This window comes from Callospermophilus lateralis, chromosome 4, assembly GCF_048772815.1.
Source record: "Callospermophilus lateralis isolate mCalLat2 chromosome 4, mCalLat2.hap1, whole genome shotgun sequence".
Lineage (NCBI taxonomy): Eukaryota > Metazoa > Chordata > Mammalia > Rodentia > Sciuridae > Callospermophilus > Callospermophilus lateralis.
In genome coordinates this window covers 134,330,254-134,348,845 of record NC_135308.1, presented here as the reverse complement: position 1 = coordinate 134,348,845, position 18,592 = coordinate 134,330,254, and the positions used below count along the sequence as shown (strand labels likewise).

At 30.7% G+C, this 18,592-nt stretch overlaps 1 protein-coding gene across 1 annotated transcript in view; it reads right to left on the bottom strand.

The window, feature by feature from the left end:
* Nucleotides 1-13,527: 13,527 nt before the first annotated feature.
* Nucleotides 13,528-18,592, bottom strand: part of Lrriq1 (leucine rich repeats and IQ motif containing 1) — a 155,901-nt gene continuing 150,836 nt past the window's right edge. Inside the window, exon 25 of the mRNA XM_076853193.1 lies at nt 13,528-13,680. Within this exon, the coding sequence (XP_076709308.1) occupies nt 13,528-13,680 (153 nt within the window). The remainder of the gene's footprint in view (nt 13,681-18,592) is intronic.

The window sequence follows — 18,592 nt, the reverse complement described above, 5'->3', positions numbered from 1 at the left end:
AATTCCAATGGAACAATGACAGAATTATTCTACTTACATAGTACTTAAGAGATAAATAAATAAGAAAAATTAGTTTAGTACACCTAATAGACACAAAATATCCACAGTATTGGTTATTAGTGTTACTAATCAACGTGTTTTGCTTCCATTTAAAAATTTATTTTAAATTTTATTTTCAGTTTTTTTAAAATTGATATGTATAACACAATTTGTTTAGACAATGTATTTTTATTTTGAAAAAATAATTTCCTAATGAGCACAAAAGCTATCATGTGGAGCTCGGACTCTTATTTTGATTGATAGATTTTACTCTAGTATTTTGCCTGTTTTGATCTTTCACAGCAACAACCATGTATATTTGATGTAGATTCTTTGAGGTCACCTTATTATATACACAGTTTCCCAGTTATTATTATTATTATTTTTAACACATTGTCATTTTTTGTTCTTCAAGACCCTTTGTGGCTACGTTTGCAGTTATGTAGGCTAAAACGTGGTGTCAAGTGTGTGCTAAAAGAATTATCTTGCTCCTATAAATTCCGTGGTTCTTAGACTAACATTTCTCAATGTTGATTTCATTTTTTCCCCCTAAGGACTTTTTTTTTTCCCCTTTGAGTGCTCTGTCTTTGGTTTTAAAAATCTAAATACATTTTGTGATTTGTTTCAGAGCTAGTTTGTCCTTCCCTTAGCGTGGCCCTTAAGTTAACTAAAACCCTTCTTTCTATTGATAACTCTCCTTTACAATTCTGATGATTGTGGCTTTCTAATTTCTCACTGATATAGTAGATACATATGGTATTTAAACTGCTAAGCTGAAGAGGTAATCAAAATGCAATTCATTGAGCAAAGAGTGGAATTTAATAAGAAGCTACCTGTCACTCATTTTTACTGGACACTGTTGGTTCTAAAAGTCCCATTTCTCTTGTCATTTTTGGAGAGGTTCTCCCCAAACTCTTCAATCATTTTTTTTTTTTTTTTTTTTGGTACTGGGGATTGAACTCAGGGACACTCAACCACTGAGCCACATCCCCAGACCTTTTTTGTATTTTATTTAGGGGCAGGGTCTCACTGAGTTGAGTAGTGCCTTGCTTTTTGCTGAGGCTGGCTTTGAATTCATGATCCTCCGGCCTCTGCCTCTGGAGCCACTGGGCTTACAAGTGTGCACCATTGTGCCCAGCTCTTCAATTACTTTTTAAAATGTCCATTCTAGGACTCTATTCAGTTTCAGTAAATTAATAAAAATGTGTCCATAAGTATTTGTAACTGAGGAACAATGGAACAAATAATGCAAATAAATGGAAGTATTTTTCACCCTAGATCAATGTGCTTATTCATTTGAAAGAACCTGGTTCTTATACCAAACTATGTTTCAACTTTTAATTATCCTCTTGCACTCCTCCTTTTCCCATGTTACTTAATTTTGCCAAAGTAAATTTTTAGTAGAAATATGCATTTTAAATTCTCAAATGTTTATTGTACTTTAGAATATAAACATTTAAAACCCAAATTAGATTTTCAAAATTACTTAGGTCTTTGAAAGTTTTAATTTAAAATCTTTTCTTTGATTCACACATTCATTCATCATGTATTTGTTTAGCATGTATTATGTGGCAGGCACTTCTCTATTCTTGACTTCCAATGAGCTTTCTTGTCAATGTTATTCTGTGAGCCAAATAATATTAGTAACTGACACACTGTAGTTGCTTTCCATGTGATTCTATTCTCTAAATTTCATCTTTACAGTCCTCATATGGAACTAGTATAAAACACTTATTTCCACATTCCCAGATAGTGAAGACTTGTGGATAGGTTTCCCAAAAATTTTTCATGGAAACTTTCATTATCCCTTTTCATGCTTATTAGTTCTTAGCAGGGAGACATTTGGCAACAATAAACATGACTAGCCTGAGGATTTATTATATTATTGCACTTCGGTTTCATTCATTTGACAAATGCATTTCACATTTGACCATACCCATTTATTTTTGCACCACATTAACTAGTGTAAGAAATTGGTTTGAAAGCAACAATAACAATAACTGAAAAAAGAAAAACATCAGTGGAAACCAATTTATTTAAGAAAGAAAATTATCATGAAGGAAAAGGGTGAGAACTAAAATATTACAGTTAGAAACATCACGCTTTTATCTATTATCAATAGAGCATGCATGGATCCTGTCCTCAAAAATGTTAATTTTTCTTTACAAAGAATAAATGTAGCTGACATACATACAACTAGTTCTCTCACATAAACACAGATGAAATTTGTCTTTCTCTGGATAATGTCAATCTCTGTTGAAACTAGCTACTGTCTTAGATCTGTAAACATTATTTTGTGGTTAATAACAACTGTTACATTTAACCATGCCTGGAATCATTGTTGATTATTACATTAAACTGTTTCAGATTTTGAAATGGACAGTATCAATTTGCTCAAGGACATTAAATCAACAACTATTTATTGTGTGTCTAAGAAGTAGCTTTTTAAAGTACTTCTGCTAAGAAGTAGCTTTTTAAAATTCATCAATATTATGTGAATTCACTAATCATGTAAATGTGCTCTTGATGTGATAGTAATTAATTTTCATTATCTAGTTTTGGTTACTAGAGTATTTTAAGGTTAAAATATTAATATGTTTGTTTAATTAATGGCCAAAGTTCAGGGACAAAATATCAAGACTTAAACAAAAATCTGTATTTTAAAGTCCTTGCCTAATAATTTCAGATTAACAAAAAGATCAGACTAAAAGGTTTAAACTTTTAAAATAATAAGACTTAAAGCTTAAATTTTTACATTGTCAAAGACCAGCTCTTATGAAACAAAATACAATAATAATAATTCTTATAATTGCAATAATTCTATGAGAGGTAGCTGTAGTTTTTTTACTGATATGTTTTTCATGTTGAATACTTCAGATAAAAAATAAAAAAGAATAAAAACCTCAGATTTTATTAAGTATGGAACAAAAGTTTAACTTGGCCACAGTAATATATAAGATCTAATCTTTTCTTTGTTTTTTATCTAGAGAAAATATAATTTGTATAGTGAGACTGAAATTTGAATCTTTTTGATGGAAAAATGTAAAGTCAATTTTGACTTCTCCTACAGTGAAATTTCACAATTGTTACAGTAAAAAAGAAATAATGGTTTTAGTAGGAGTTTTTGTAGGCAGAACAGCATCACCAAAAGTGTGCCAATAATTAAAAGTATTAATAAAATATACATACTTAAGAATCTATTGTGTACTGAGTATCCACAAAAATCTACAATTTTTATTATTAAATCTAGCTGCTAACAGAACATTTTGGGTATTGTTCTATTTTCTCAACATCTATTTGCTCTTTGATTCTCTGCCATTGTCAATTCACTCATACACCTTTACTGAAAATGTCACATTGAAGGAACAGAGGGGATCTGAGTATACTTTGTCCCAGGCTCTGGCTCTCGTCTTTATAGTCACGATCTCTTTCATTGCTATCACAGTTTTACAAGATACATATCACCATCCTCATTTTAAAAATGAGGAAATTCAGGCAACAAAGTTACATTTTTTGTCCAAAATCAAGGACACTAAGCACAATCAAAACATGATTTTACATGAGTATGATTTATCTTTAAGAAATCAGTATCTTATTTAATATTCAGTAATAAAGTATGCCTCTAATATAGAAGTGCCATAAAGTAAATCATTAGAAAAGCAAATGTGAGATGAATATCTGTTTTTGCCAGCCTTGGAATGGAAGGACTTGTCCATTATCTGGAAATAAGGTCTATAAAAGTGAATAAAAGTTATTAATTTTCATAAATGAGAAAATAAAATAGGAAATACTTTTCCTATATCTATCTATTTTATAGCTCCAATATGATTTTTTTTAAATTTAAAATTATTTTGTCCAAAGGTTTTTCATATTTTTATATCTATTACTTATCTCATTGACTTCCTATTTACCCTGCAAGGTCTTTGTAAAGTAATGTTAGCAGAAGTCTTAAAGTTGGCCCAAGAATACTATGATATTTGAGTGGTATTGCATCTATCTATTACATAAATATATACTTTAATAATATAAAGTCTTTGAACCTTGCAAGAAAAGACACAGAATAATAGGGACTAATATGCATCATTTTCTTTAAAATAATATCCGAGAAAATAGCATCAGAATTATATAATTATCCAGATGTATAAAGGTCAGGTATAAGTAAAACTGATATGCTAGTTAAATAGTATTCAACTGGGGGCTAGGGTTGTGGCTCAGCAGTAGAGTACTCCCCTAGCATGTGTGAGGCCCTGGGTTCGATCCTCAGCACCACATAAAAATAAATAAATAATTAAATGAAGGTATTGTGTCCAACTAGAACTAAAAAAAATAAATATTAAAAAAGTAGACAATTGAACCATCAATTTGTTCTTTTTAAAATACAGTTTTAATATATTTTTAAACATATGGAAGCAGGGATATAATTAAATATAACTTAAAACTCACTTTTTGAACACTTCATGTGGCAGAAAATCAGGTTGAAAACATCCAATGCAGAGATCATTTATTTATAAAAGTAAATTATGAAATATAAGGGAATGGTAGGAAGTAGCAGAACTGCCAAAATAATCAAAATTCTAGTTAGAGATCCTGGGGCCTTTAATATGGAGAATTTTAAAGGAGATGTCTGTTAGAAGCAAGTGACAGTAAGTTTGCAGAGCAACAAGAGGAAAAAGGAAAGTAAGCCCTCTAATGAAATGTCAGTGATAAATTAAATTATAGTTATAAATGGCAATGTGGCACACATTGAGAGTCAGTTTCTCTCTCTCTCTCTGTGTATGTGTGTGTGTCTGTGTGTGTGTGTGTGTGTGTGTGTGTGTGTGTGTTTACATGTTCTATCTACATTTTGGGGGCCTAAAATTTTATGTAAATGTATGAATTATAGTCCAAATAAGAATATTGATAATAGGAAAGTGTCACATAATTGTGATTTTCTCATCCTTTAACAAGAAAACACCATGATGACAATGACAATGTTAATGGTTCTGGTTGGTAAGGAGAGCAAGTATGAATCTCTCTATAATCTTTGTGTGTCTCAGGCTCCTAAGATGATTTTTAATGAAAGTTCTAGGCTGTTACCAGAGCTATAATAAAATATCAGGGTTCATACTTGAGTACTGTATGGCCCACATGTGGATGTCTATTTTAGAATATCCTTATTGATAGTACTATTGTTAATTAGAATGTGACTTGTTAAAATAAGTCCTAAGAGTCAGGCCCACAGTGAAATAATGGTTGAGATTAGGTGGGGGAACCTTGGAAAATACACAACTGTCTCATCCAGTCAAGTTTTTTTAAAGTAAAAGTGGAAAGAGACAATTGGTGATCACAATTTCAACCTTAAAATTAACATTGCAAGTAATGAACATATCTTTGCATTAGGTGGAGTTTATTATTATTGCTTTCAGAGAGAAACCCAAGCTAATTTACATGAATGATATTGCTTATCTTTTTGAAATACCATTACAATAATTTTTTTTAACTTTGGTAAATAAATTTAAACATCACTTAAAGATTGCAATGTTTACAATAGTAAGTATGATTATAAGGTACAGGGTATCTATATTTTTAAAAATTTCAGAATTTAAATATTTAGTTGAATTTGATAATATATGTACAACAGAATAGTGTTAATATGTGAGGTGCTCAACAAATTTTTTGTTGAATTCATGGCACAATTTGTTTAGGGTAGAATTATAGTTATTATTAACTTCATCTTCAAAAAGAAAATTCTTTCATGAACTTTCAGATTTGGCTCATTAATATACTAGAGTTCTTTTCAAGGTATATAGTTTCCTCCAGAAGAGATCACAAGACTCTAATTAATATTCTGTATAAGAATTAATCAGGTTTAAAATGAAGGCCACTTTTTATACAATCACATAAATTGAAAACCTAAAATTTCTAGGACAGTTGTCTAGCATTATAGTTCTTTGTTTTTCTTATTACAATATTCTACATTTGTATAAAACCTCCTAGACTTAGTAACTATTTTCTTTATAACCTAATTACCTCCTACATATGTCTTACCTAATTTCCTCTTTAATATTCTTTAACTTTCAATTTGTAAACAACATCTTTCTAAAATGTTTAGATCTAAATATTAAGCTAGAGATCATTTTGAAATGCCATCCTATGAGTCATTTTCTTTCTCTTTTAAAATGTTTTGGGATATTAACTTATCAAGTACTAAATATTCACAGTAGAATTAAATCATATTACTTCTGTAGGTGTGTTCATTTTTAGAATCAATTCCATTTTTTAAAAAATTCAACTTGATTTTGTGAAAAAAAATGGTGTCATTTCTCACAGATGATAGAATTTTTTGATCTTTACTTGGAAAACGTTTAAAGAAGGATTTTATTTTTTCCCATGTAGGTTGATTGCACTTACCTGAAGCAATTAAAGACAATTTAAACAATGTTTGAAATCAGGGTCATTTAGAAGTATTTTGGCATGGAGAAAAGTTTGTTACAAGTATGATTTTCATAAGGTAAAACATCAGAAATAATAGCTTCAGCTACTCTTTGGGAAATTATCATGTATAAGGTTTTATTGTTCCAGTTATAGAATTATAGAGTTTGAAAGCTATATGGACTCTTATATCTTCTTTATATTTGTTGGTTTACTCCCTGCCTTCCCACATGAGTTCAAAGTGTGTGAGTGTGTGTGTGTGTGTGTGTGTGTGTGTGTGTCTCTGTCTGTCTATTTACTCATATATTTCTCACTATAATATTCTTTTTAATGGAAAATCAAACCTCTAAGATTATATATGTGACAATGGAATTCAAATTATTGTCTGGTTTACTTCAAATTTCTTTCTACTATGTTAGGCTGCTTTTATCTTCCAAATTTACATAAGATTTGCAAGTGATTTACCCAAGATCACAAATAAACTGGTGAAGAGTGCAGCAAGATCTAAAAATTAGATTGGCTACAGTCTTACCAATACTGCACTATCATCCTGTTTAAAAATGCAATTGGTAAATTAATCATCCTTTACCTCTGTGAACCTCATAATTCCAGTTTGGGTAGAGCTATAGTTTACTAGCCATTTCTTAGCTAATTGTTTTCTCAAGCTCGTGACATGGTTTCATAGGCTGGAAATAGTATACAAAACTTATAAGAAAGTAAAAAAGGGTAATGGAATGATAGCTTCTTGAAAATTTCAGGCATTCTTAAACTTTTCTTCAATTTTACTGAAGTATATTTTCTAGCTTAAAATACTGTGAACACCAGGACTTAATTTGATCCAAGTTGTGAATCTCTTTTGAAGGGATTCCAGTTTACTCTTTATAAAGATTTCCTTCATACACACACTTTTAATAAACATATATAAGTTATTGTATTCAGAAAGTAGTAATTTAATGTATGCATATATATTCATTATCGATTTATTGCTTTTTGGCAACAAATGCACCCTTATTTCTATAATTTATGATAAAGGAATTCCTTTAATCATTTCTCTCTTAAAGTGAGAACATATTAAGCCTGCTAAGGATAGGAATATGGAAGCATATAGGAGGAGGGTGTTTTGCAATTTCTGGCATAAGTTGGGACAGGTTAGTCCTGTGGGTTTATGATGCAGTCTGCCTGAGCTACAGGCCCAGAACAGGATCCCTCTGTAACCTTGTAACTTCAGCTTAGCAATAACGTGTGTGCCATCCTTTCTGCAGGGAAACCAAGTCTTGCTGCAGCCTCTGCCATAACCAGGGTGAACTCTCATGGCATGCCTACAATACCGATTGCTGGTCCCTGCTCCCTCTCCGGTACTTTGGAGGGTTACCCACCATTTACCTCATAATTTCAGACCAGCCTTGCTATGGCCAAATCAGAGAATTTCTTTGCTATCTGCTGGCAGAATCATACTTTCTCCAATGAGGTATAAAACTCTTCCAAGTGTGTCCTTCTTTGGGTGATCTCCCTCAATATTAAGGTAAAACTTCACAGTCTTATTGCTGTTCCTTTAGCAGAGTTAATAATTTTTATGCTCAATTTGTTTTATTTAACCTGTGATATGATATCTACTTCTTGACTTGACCCACACAATGACAGCATCCATTTATATGGATCAAAAACTTCATTAAGCCTGGGAATACACTGGTCTGGCTCAGTACCTCTTCCCTTATATAGTGTATAGAATCTCCAAGGAGCACTCCATTTTGGTTTTTTTTTTTTTTTTGGTACCAGGGATTAAATTCAGGGCACTCAACCACTGAGACACATCCCTAGCCATATTTTATATTTCATTTAGAGACAGGGTCTTACTGAGTTGCTTAGTGCCTTGCTGTTGCTGAGACTGACTTTGAACCCATGATCCTCCTGTCTCAGCCTCATGAGCTGCTGCAATTGAAACATGTGCCATCATGCTCAGCCAAAAATGTTTTTGAATTAGAAAAATGAAAGAATTGGCTTCATGTAACCCGAATCTATAGAAACTTGCATCTCATGATCAAGTTATTTGTAAAACTCAGAATAAATCCTTAACAAATTGATAGAATATACTCACTGATGCTTACAAATACTATGATTTTGGACAGGTCAAGTACTTTTATAGAAACAATGGTACATACTACAGAAAGTTTACCAATTTTCTAACTTCCTCATCCATACAGTCTGCCTCTACCTCTGGAGCAAGAAAACATCAGATACTCTCTTCCAAAGCTCTTAGACACATAAAAGATGACCACATTCATTTGTCTATCCATCCATGCACCCATGCAATATACATTAAAGGGCCTACCATACACCAGGAAGTTTTTCTAGGTGCCTAGAATGCTTCATTAAATTCCCTGCCTTCTGGAACATATACTCTAGGAGTGGAGAAGAAAAAAACAATCCACCCAAATTAATATGACATTGTTGCTAGTAATCTGAAAGGAAGCTTGTTTAGGGGCTTCTGAGAGAAATTTTCCTCCTTGATAGAGACCAAGCCCTTCAAATTCCCATTATCATGACTGAATTTCATCAGAGCGCTATTTATAATATACAACCATCTTACTTGAATATCTTCAATAATTTATTAGTCTAAATCTCAGACACATATTTTGGCGAGAAATCTATAGAAAGACAATGGAAATGATTTTCCTTGTTTTATAAAATACAATATCCATTGAAAAATAAAGAGATATAAATATATGATACAGGAGTGGAGCAACAATGGTTTACATATTTATCTACATTCTCTTAATGTAGGTGCCTACTATGTGTTAGACACATACAAATCATCTTTTTATTTTCTTAATGGCCTGTAGAAGTGATTTGTACATTGTAATCATGTAATTGCTTGCTACCATCATGTGTAGTTTACATAATAACCCCCAAATATATGCAGTATTTCATTCATAAGTCTACTCATCATAGGATTATAAATGCAGGTAAGCACCAATCTGACAGTCATATATATGTGCATATTTAAATATATAGACATGGACATCCTGTCAATAATTCTTGATTTACAAATATAAAATTTTATCATTGGAATAAGCTTATCTCACATGGAATAAACTTAATGGCCATTTTTGGAATCTACTTTTGCTTTAGCTACCACCTGTAGTCTCTCAATCCACATAAAATATTGGGTATGGACATTTCCTAAATTATTTCATTTTGTAGTTTTGATAACAAAAATTAATACTTTCTGAGTAATAGCTGTAAAATTACTCTTTCAACATATTGGAGGCAGTATACAATGTTAGGAAAGATTCAAAATACTTTCCTTCAACTAAACTTCAGCTTTTAAAACCCTAAGCTATTTTCAAAAGTCTTCATTAATTACTCATTAGTAGCAAAGTTCAAGTTTTCCTCTTTACTTTCAAACTTACATATAATTAGGCTTCCTTTTCAATCCAACCTTATTTGATACTATTTCAGTATGTAGAACCTCTGGTGTAAACAGATTCCTCAGAGTCCCACAAATGTACAGTAATATTTTACTCTTTGCCTTGAAAAAAATAAAGAAAAGAAAACATGGCTTCCTTCCACTTTTTTCTTTCATTAAATCCCACTTGTCATTCTTGGTACAAATTAAGTACATTGTCTCCAAGATGCACCTCACTCCTCACTCATTGCAACCACATTAATTGCTCAACTTCTGAACAACATTTATTTCCATTTTCAGAAAATTCCACACCACCTTGAAAGGTCTTACAATTTATGAGAGGTTTAGATATGCCCAAAGAAGAACTTGACTTGAGGCTGATTATAAACTATTATAGGAATATTATGGGTTCTCAATCCCTGGCTAACTGAAAATGAAGTATATCCTAATAAGTGTAGAGATGATCAGAAGCAGATACCTGGAGAACATTATTGTGTATGCAGTGAGCATCCAATTAATGGCTCTTGAATGAATGATAATAACTACACTATTTTATGTTCTACTATTCTATCAACTAAACTATATACAGGAAAAAATAAAAGACAACATATAAATGTATTTATAATAAAAAAGATGGGCTCAAATTGGTATTTAATGTTATTATTTTTTGCATGAAATGCATATAAGTTAAATTCTTGAATCTTATATTTGCTGTCAAAGAAAAGAATCATAAATTAGAAAAGATAATTAAAATCAATTGTAAAGTTATAAATTAATTTTCAAATAAAGCTATTATTGTAGTGAATATTTTAGGTATTAAGTGAAGAAATTGTGAAAACCAAAATCATTATGTGAAACCAAATATTTTGCCTAAATATTATCTACCTAAATATTATCTATTTAAATATTATCTTACCATTATATTATAAATGGTAAGTTTTGAATGAGAATGGAATTTTTCCATCTTTTTGTAAACCTATGATGGATTAGAAATCTAGATAACAGATAACTGTGCTGGCTTCTTAAAGGGAGCAATAAGAACTAAAAGGAAATGGACAAAAAAATTAGGAAATTCTCTAAGAAAAGATTTATTGCTTGAAATTGCTGACATGCTGTAAGGGTGTTTGGTTCTTGTTTTATTTGAAATACAGAAAAGGAAGACAATTCTACTCTGGAGTTGTTTTTAAATTATGCAATAGGAACATAAAATATAAACAATGAAAACAACAGATAATATTCTTCAAGCTCTTAGAATATGCTAGGCAATATATTACATTTTATGTATACTTTAACACATTTCTTTGTCAGTAATAAGTGAGAATTATTATTATCCCCATTTTACAGATAGTAAGTCCATCCCTAGAAGTTAAATATTTTATCCAAGGTCATATGATTTACATGTGATGGTGAAACTGAGACTTTTAGACCTGAATTCATCTGATTCTAAAGAATTCATGTCACAGTATGAGAAAAAAGTTGAAAGAGAAATTTGTAGAAAAGTTCAAAGACTCAAAAAGAGTTTTACAGCTGGAGCCCATAAACTACTTTCTAGATTTGGCTTGCAAAGCAAAAAGAAATGTTTTAGCTTTAACAAGGTGACAAGTTTTGTGGGAGAGAGAAAGCTTGAGGAAAAAGGGCTTTCAAAATATCAAAGCAGTAAGGGGTTGGGCTATGGCCATGGAAGTCTAAGATACAAAATCTTTGAAAGGTTAAAAGATTTCTATGGAATAATAGGCTAAGCCCATTACTTTGGTTAAGCAACTATTAAAAGTAGTTTTCTTATAAGCAGAACCAGTTAGCCCATGTTCCTAGGTAAATGATAATTCAATATCTTAATTAAATTGATTATTCTTTTACAGCTATATAAAAGGCTGTCAATAGTAAAACATTATTAAGCCCTTCTGTTGTGCCAGATATTGTTCCAAGTGCTACTTTTATTATCATTTCCATTTTAAGGAATAAGTCATGACTAATGTCAGGGCTCACGCTCCTTACTGTTACACTGTGATGATGTTACAGTAGGTTAGTAACTACTATAGTTAAGTAGTATTTTATTCATAAATATTTTATAATTTAATAAAACTCTATTTTTCTAAAGTTACTTGTCATACTATCACTTAGTAAACCTACTTAGCAGTATTTGCAATAAGGTAAGTTATTGACAACTAATTGTAATTACAGTAAGAATAGCACTATTTTAGTTTTTCAGAGGATATGCTATGAAATGAACTCTAATGCTCTTCTATACTTTAAAATCTGTGATTCAGTGACATGTAAGTGAAAAATGAAGGTTGTATATATCAGGATAGTTGCTGGTTCATTGAGTTATTTATGCTTTAATATTCAAATGATACTTTATAAAAAGAAGTTGTGATATTCTGTACAATAACAAAGCAATTTTGTTCCTACTTTTGGTTTGTTTATTTTTACCTACAATGCTCCAAATTGATATGTGTTAATAATATACAATGCATAAAATGGGTAGCATTAATAATGAGATTTATAATAGGTTTGATTCCTTTTAAAATGAAATATATATTTGAAAAATTGATGTCATTATCACAACATAACAATATGTCAAAAATTAATTAGATGAGTAATTTTATTTAAATGAATAAATCTAAAATATTTATTTCTCAATCACATAGAATAATCTTTCAATGATCAAATTCTATAATCAAGCAAGAAAAATTCAAGCTCTTTGAAGACTGGGAAATAGTTTTAGATTAGACATATTAAAAACTGAATTTTTTATATCAAATCATATTGATTTTGTATAAACATAATATCCATGAAATATAACTTTTCCAAGAAAAACTCAAGAATTATAGTACATTGTAAATTTATGTATAGATGTTTGAGTCTCACAATACATTGGGAAGTTAACAAAATATGATATCAAATGAAATATTTTATACTAATTTATACTAATTTTAGGAAGTATTTTAACATCTCTAGCGTATAATTTAAAGAAGACTTTTTAAAAATTAGATTCTATTCCCCATACCACAACATGCAGTTATTTTATAAATGTTTATATTTTTTCAGAGTTTATAACTGCGATGTAATTTTTATTAGATCATACAAACACACAAACACACACAAAATAGGAATATACACAACCCCAGCAAATAAACTCTTCTTCCCCAAATTAAAGTTAGTAGGTATGCATGGCAGGTTTATGAATATGGAATCATTATTAATAAACATAATCAAACTGTCATGTATCAAAGGAAAATAATTTTTAAAAGCATATCTTTGACATTATACTATCAAAAATTCTGATGTACATGAAATTTTTTCTGTAAAAAATAATTTTACCTACAATATTTATTAACTACAAAAGGCCAAAATACACTAATGATAAATTCAACTTTAAAAAATTAGCCTAAAAATTGTTTTAGGAATAAATTATCAAAGGATTCAACATGATCCATAGAGTTGGGGGTAGGGAGCAGAGGGCATTGAATCACATAGTATAATTAAATAAAAACTGATGCTGTAAATTTTAGAAATAATTTAATTTTGTTTATATGCAAGGAGACATTTAAAGAAAGAAAGAAAGAAAATTCAAATACACATTCTGGGGCAGCTCTGGTTGCTGGCATTCTACCCCCTATCTGTAAAAGAATGCTTGTTGGCATTAAGTTCCATCAATTCATTTGTGATTTCTAAATTAATTCTGAAGGAAACCACAACTTACTTGAAGATCCTGCTGAGTATCTGTGTGCCTGATTTTTTTTTTCTCTGTTCACAGACAAAGCACTTCCACTGGTCATGGAAAAAAGGTCTAAATCCGTGTCTTCTCTGCTTACAAGTCTTGCCTGGGAGCAATGGGAGAGAATGTATACAATCATGAAACAAAATATGGCATTTTTCTGAATGCAGCTCACATTACCCCAAATAAACAAACAGGCTCTGTCAAACAACCTTCTTCAAAATGATACCACAATCCTTTATTGCTGCCCAGGCAGAACAAATGCACTATGTCAAAGCATTTTTTTGCAAATAAGAGCCGATTTTAAAATTGAGGTTTGCTATTTGAGTCTGTACAACAAAAGAAAACATTTTAGTATAGTAATTTTGATGAAAATCAATCTTAAAAGCAGCTGGTGAAACTTTAAACAGCTTAACATCACTTACTTACCAAGTATATTATTTAATTCTTAATTAAAATGGTAGAAATGTCATACTAGATTATTTTCTGCGATATTTTTATTTTATCACATGAGTATTGCTTTTATTCACAGAATATGCCTTTCATTCCATATTTGTGTACTAGAAAGTCACAGATGATACCCGCCTTTTCATTACAACCATTTTAATACAAAAATATTACACATTAAGTTTAATTTGGGGATAAAGCTAAATATATTGAAATGCCAAGGTATACTAAAGATATAAAAATTAGATAATTCATTTCATCTAAATTGCCTTTGCACTTAAAAAAAAACTATCTTAGATTAAACTTAAGAGTCAAAAGAATTGCTTCTTACCTATAAAATCTTGTTTTACAGACTATCTATCATGAAGTGAGGATTTATCAGGATTCAGCTCTGAAGTGGGAGAAAATGTCATTATGGAAAGTAAAGCTGCCTCTAAGTGGCTGGGATTTAACCCAAACCACAGTGTGCTTGAAGTCCTGTGCAAATGTGTTGTCTTAAATGTTTGATGTGAGGAAATTTAAGTACAGCAAAATAAAGACATGAAACCACTACTGTGGCTAAAAAACTATGTACATTTGATGAGCTACAAAGACAGAAGAACTCGGGATCTAAAAAATCATCCTCCTTCAAATTCAGATTTTTGCCCATCTATACATTCCTCTTCTCACCTTGTTCCCACACTCACGTGTATGAGTGAATGAATGAGTCAATGAATTTATCTTCCTCTAATTTATTTTTTAATTGTCCAAAGTTGTTTATATTTATTTTATACATCATGATGTTTGAAATAGGAACACACTGTGGAATGACTAAATTGAGTTAATTAACAGATTCATTTTAATTCAGATAAAAATTTTCTAATATGAAATTTAATGGCAAATACATGTTAAACAGCAATTTTGCAAAATTTTTCTAAATCTTTGTTTTTGAGCATTTCTCTTTTATAGCCTACATACAAGGTTTTGTAATCCCCCCTTACATTTCACATTGGAATAAAGGAAGTAAATTCTGGAAGGTGACTTTCTAAGTATTTGGATTTAATTTCACCTCTATCCTTGATATCTTAAATACAAAAAGAAGATTCTCTTTCATTTAATTAAAACCAGGAGTTACTTCTTCTGTTTTTTTTAAACACAATGTTATTAAATATTTATTTAAAAACTGTGTACTTTTGGAAGTAAAGAAATGCTAACAGCATACTTTGAAAACAAATACCTATCTATGTACTTATTACCTAGATTTTTTTTAAAGAAAAATCAAATGTTATAAAGATGAAGTACCCTTTTAAGCTACCTGGTAGTTTTTCTACATGTATGTATTGAAAAGGTTTTGGAGTACAGTCACATAATAATGTTAGTTCAATGCCCACATATGTGACCATGGTCCCATAAGATTATATTGAAGCTGAAAAAATCCTATTACCTAGTGGCATTGTAGTCTCCTGATGCAACACATTACTCATGTGTTTGTGGTGATGCCTGTGTAAACAAACCTGTACTGTCAATTGCATAAAAGTATATATATATATAGATATAGATATAGATATAGATATATAGGTTTATGCAAAGAATTCTTTGCCTATTACAGGTTTATGGAGATACCTTACTATATTTTCTTTAAGATGTTTTATAATTTTAGTTTCTACATTTATGTTTATAAGTCATCTTAGATTCATTTTTTTTTGGTATGGTGTGATAAAGACGAGTTGTTTTCCCATATAGGTTCACTTTTTCCCCATATAGTTATCTGGTTGTTCAGCATCATTTATTGAAAGGTTATCCTTTTCCTCTTTGAATTGCTTTGGTACCTTACAAAAAACCAGTTGGCCTTATAAGAATTAATATTTTTCTAGTCTATTCTCCTTTATGGTAATAGAGTCTCCTATCTTTTTGCAAGTAACAAAATTATTGATTACTGGGGCTTTATAGCAAATCTTGAAAGCAAGTAGTGTGAAACTTCCTAATGTTCTTTTTCATGATTGTAAACTGGCTATTTTATGTCTTTTGCATTTCCATGCACATTTTAAAATCAGTTTGTTCATTTCTATGAGAAACCTTTCTGGGACTGCATTGGATCCACAGATCATTGACATCATACATTTTCCCAAATAATGGACTTGAAGAACAACAGGGCATACAAAAACCTACTTTAAAACATTGAATAAGTTCCATCCAGAATTACAACAGCTTCTACTTTCAGCACCTGTCCATAAGCATTTAACATTATTGACAGCCCTTTGAATTATTGTTTCCAAATTTTAATACTCAGGTGAGTATAAGAAGTCTGAGACTTCTTAAGTTTTTATTCTCATTCCTCTCATCTAGAAACTGGTCTATTTTACAGCTTTACCTTTCATATTTGGATATTCAAGCCTTCTGAATCCCATCCACTGTAAAGGCTATGTATGATATATATATATATATATATATATATATATATATATATATATATATGTATTGCTGTTTTGTTACATTCTTTCTCAATGTCATTTGCTGAATACTCTTTATTAGACAATCTAAGCTTTCCTGACTTTATCATATAATAATTTGCAATACAGTCATAAGTCTATTTCTAAACTCACTACTCTTTTTAATTGGTCTGTCCATCCATGCCTGTGCCATAAGGGTCCTTTAGCTTTGTACTAAGTATTCATGTGTTGTGACAAAAGTTGTTCTTATTTTTCTAAGTTGACATATATATTCTTGTTTTTATTTTATTTCTCAATACACATTTAAGAGGAATTTTCTCAAGTTCCTCAAGAAATGAACTATAATATTGGTTGAGTTTAAAAAATATATACATTTATTTGAAGACTATTAATATATTTTATACAATAAGTTGACACATCCATGAATGGTAAACTTAATATCATATCCTACCTAGATCATGTTTAATAACTAAGAGACTTCTAGTTGCTGACAGAGTTGCTGACTAATGGCTCTCTGCTGTACCTGTCTCCTCTATATAACATTGTCTTAGCTGAAGAGAACTGCTTTGCCCAAGTCACATTTCTCTTGAGGAGATACAGGAGTATAAGTCCTGTTGCTCTGGCCTCAACTGTGCTTCCACTACCAGAACTCCTTCCTTTGCTACAACTCTTCTCTCTCAGTTCAATCCCACTTCTTTCATTTTTCAAAGGAGTTGTTTCTGAAAACTTTCCTCAGTAAACTTTCTGTATTCAACTTTTAAAATCTCAGAGTATATTTCCTGGAGAACATGAAATATGACTGTCTTCTGGAAAACTTGGAACTTTGGGGAATCATTTAATATAACTGACATCTTTGTCATGCCTTCTGATATCTTTTTGAAAGTAATAAAAATAATATTTTTCTTCCATTTTTAATTCCTCTCTTTAATTCCTCTATTTTTGCTATTACTTAGAAGACAGACATATTATTTACTTCTCCAAAATTCAGAATTTGAATGTTTATGCCTTATTCTGTTCTCATTTTTGAAATTTAGAGAAGAGTATTTTAATGCTATTTATATTTATTCCTATTAGTAAGAAACACATCCAGTATCTTCTGAAATTCATTGTTTCTGATATGAAGTTAGCAGGCTATCTAATTACCATTCATCTTTAAGTAATCTTCCAATTCACTAATCTTCTTTACTATATCCATCCTAGACTACGTTTAAATAATTTTATTTCAATAATTTATAGGTGGTTCATTTGTCTGCTCATCTGACTTTACTCACAGTTGATCATTTTTGTTCTATAATTTTCTGTCCTTTACTATGGGTGTTATTTATCTCTGAGGATTTTATACTAGCTGCAGTTGCAGCCATTTGTTTTCATTGTTCTTTTTCTTAGGGGCTAGTCTCAGTTGGGCAATTATCTGCCTCTAGTTTCCTGTCCTAGGTGGGAAAGTTGAGTGTTTTCATTCCTGAATACACTGAAATATAACTATTCTGGGCCTTCAGTCAGCCCATTATCCTTCTGATATTAACTTATTGATCTCTTACACTGCCTTTACTCACACACACAAAAGCCGTCTGTGTATTTTTTGTTCTAGTACAGTTTACCTTGTTTAATGTTCAATTGTATCACTTATATATGAAAAAGCATTTATTGTTGCCACTTACTTGTCATATATTTGTACACAGAGGAATTAAGAGGTCTAGAAAAAGAGGACTGATGACAGAGCATTAATTTTAACTAACCATTAGATCAGTAATCTATCCACTCTGTTTTCAACCACTTTTGTAAGTATAATAATTAAATTTTTTATACTGTATTTCCATGGCACTTTTATATTCTCTAATTTATTTATTTATTTATTTACTTACACACACCAGGGATTGAATCCAGGGGTGCTAAACCACTCAACTATATCCCCAACCCTTTTTAAAACTTTTGTATTTTGAGACTGGGTCTTACTAAGTTATTTAGGTCTTTGTTCAGTTGTTGAGGCTGCCTTTCAAATTGTGATCCTCCTGCCTTGGCCTCCATAGTTGTTGGTATTATAATTATGTACCACTACACCTCGTTATACTCTTCATTCTTGCTCCAATGTGGTTACTGAACAATCTGGGTCAAATCATAGCCAATAAGACATAGTGTTAATCT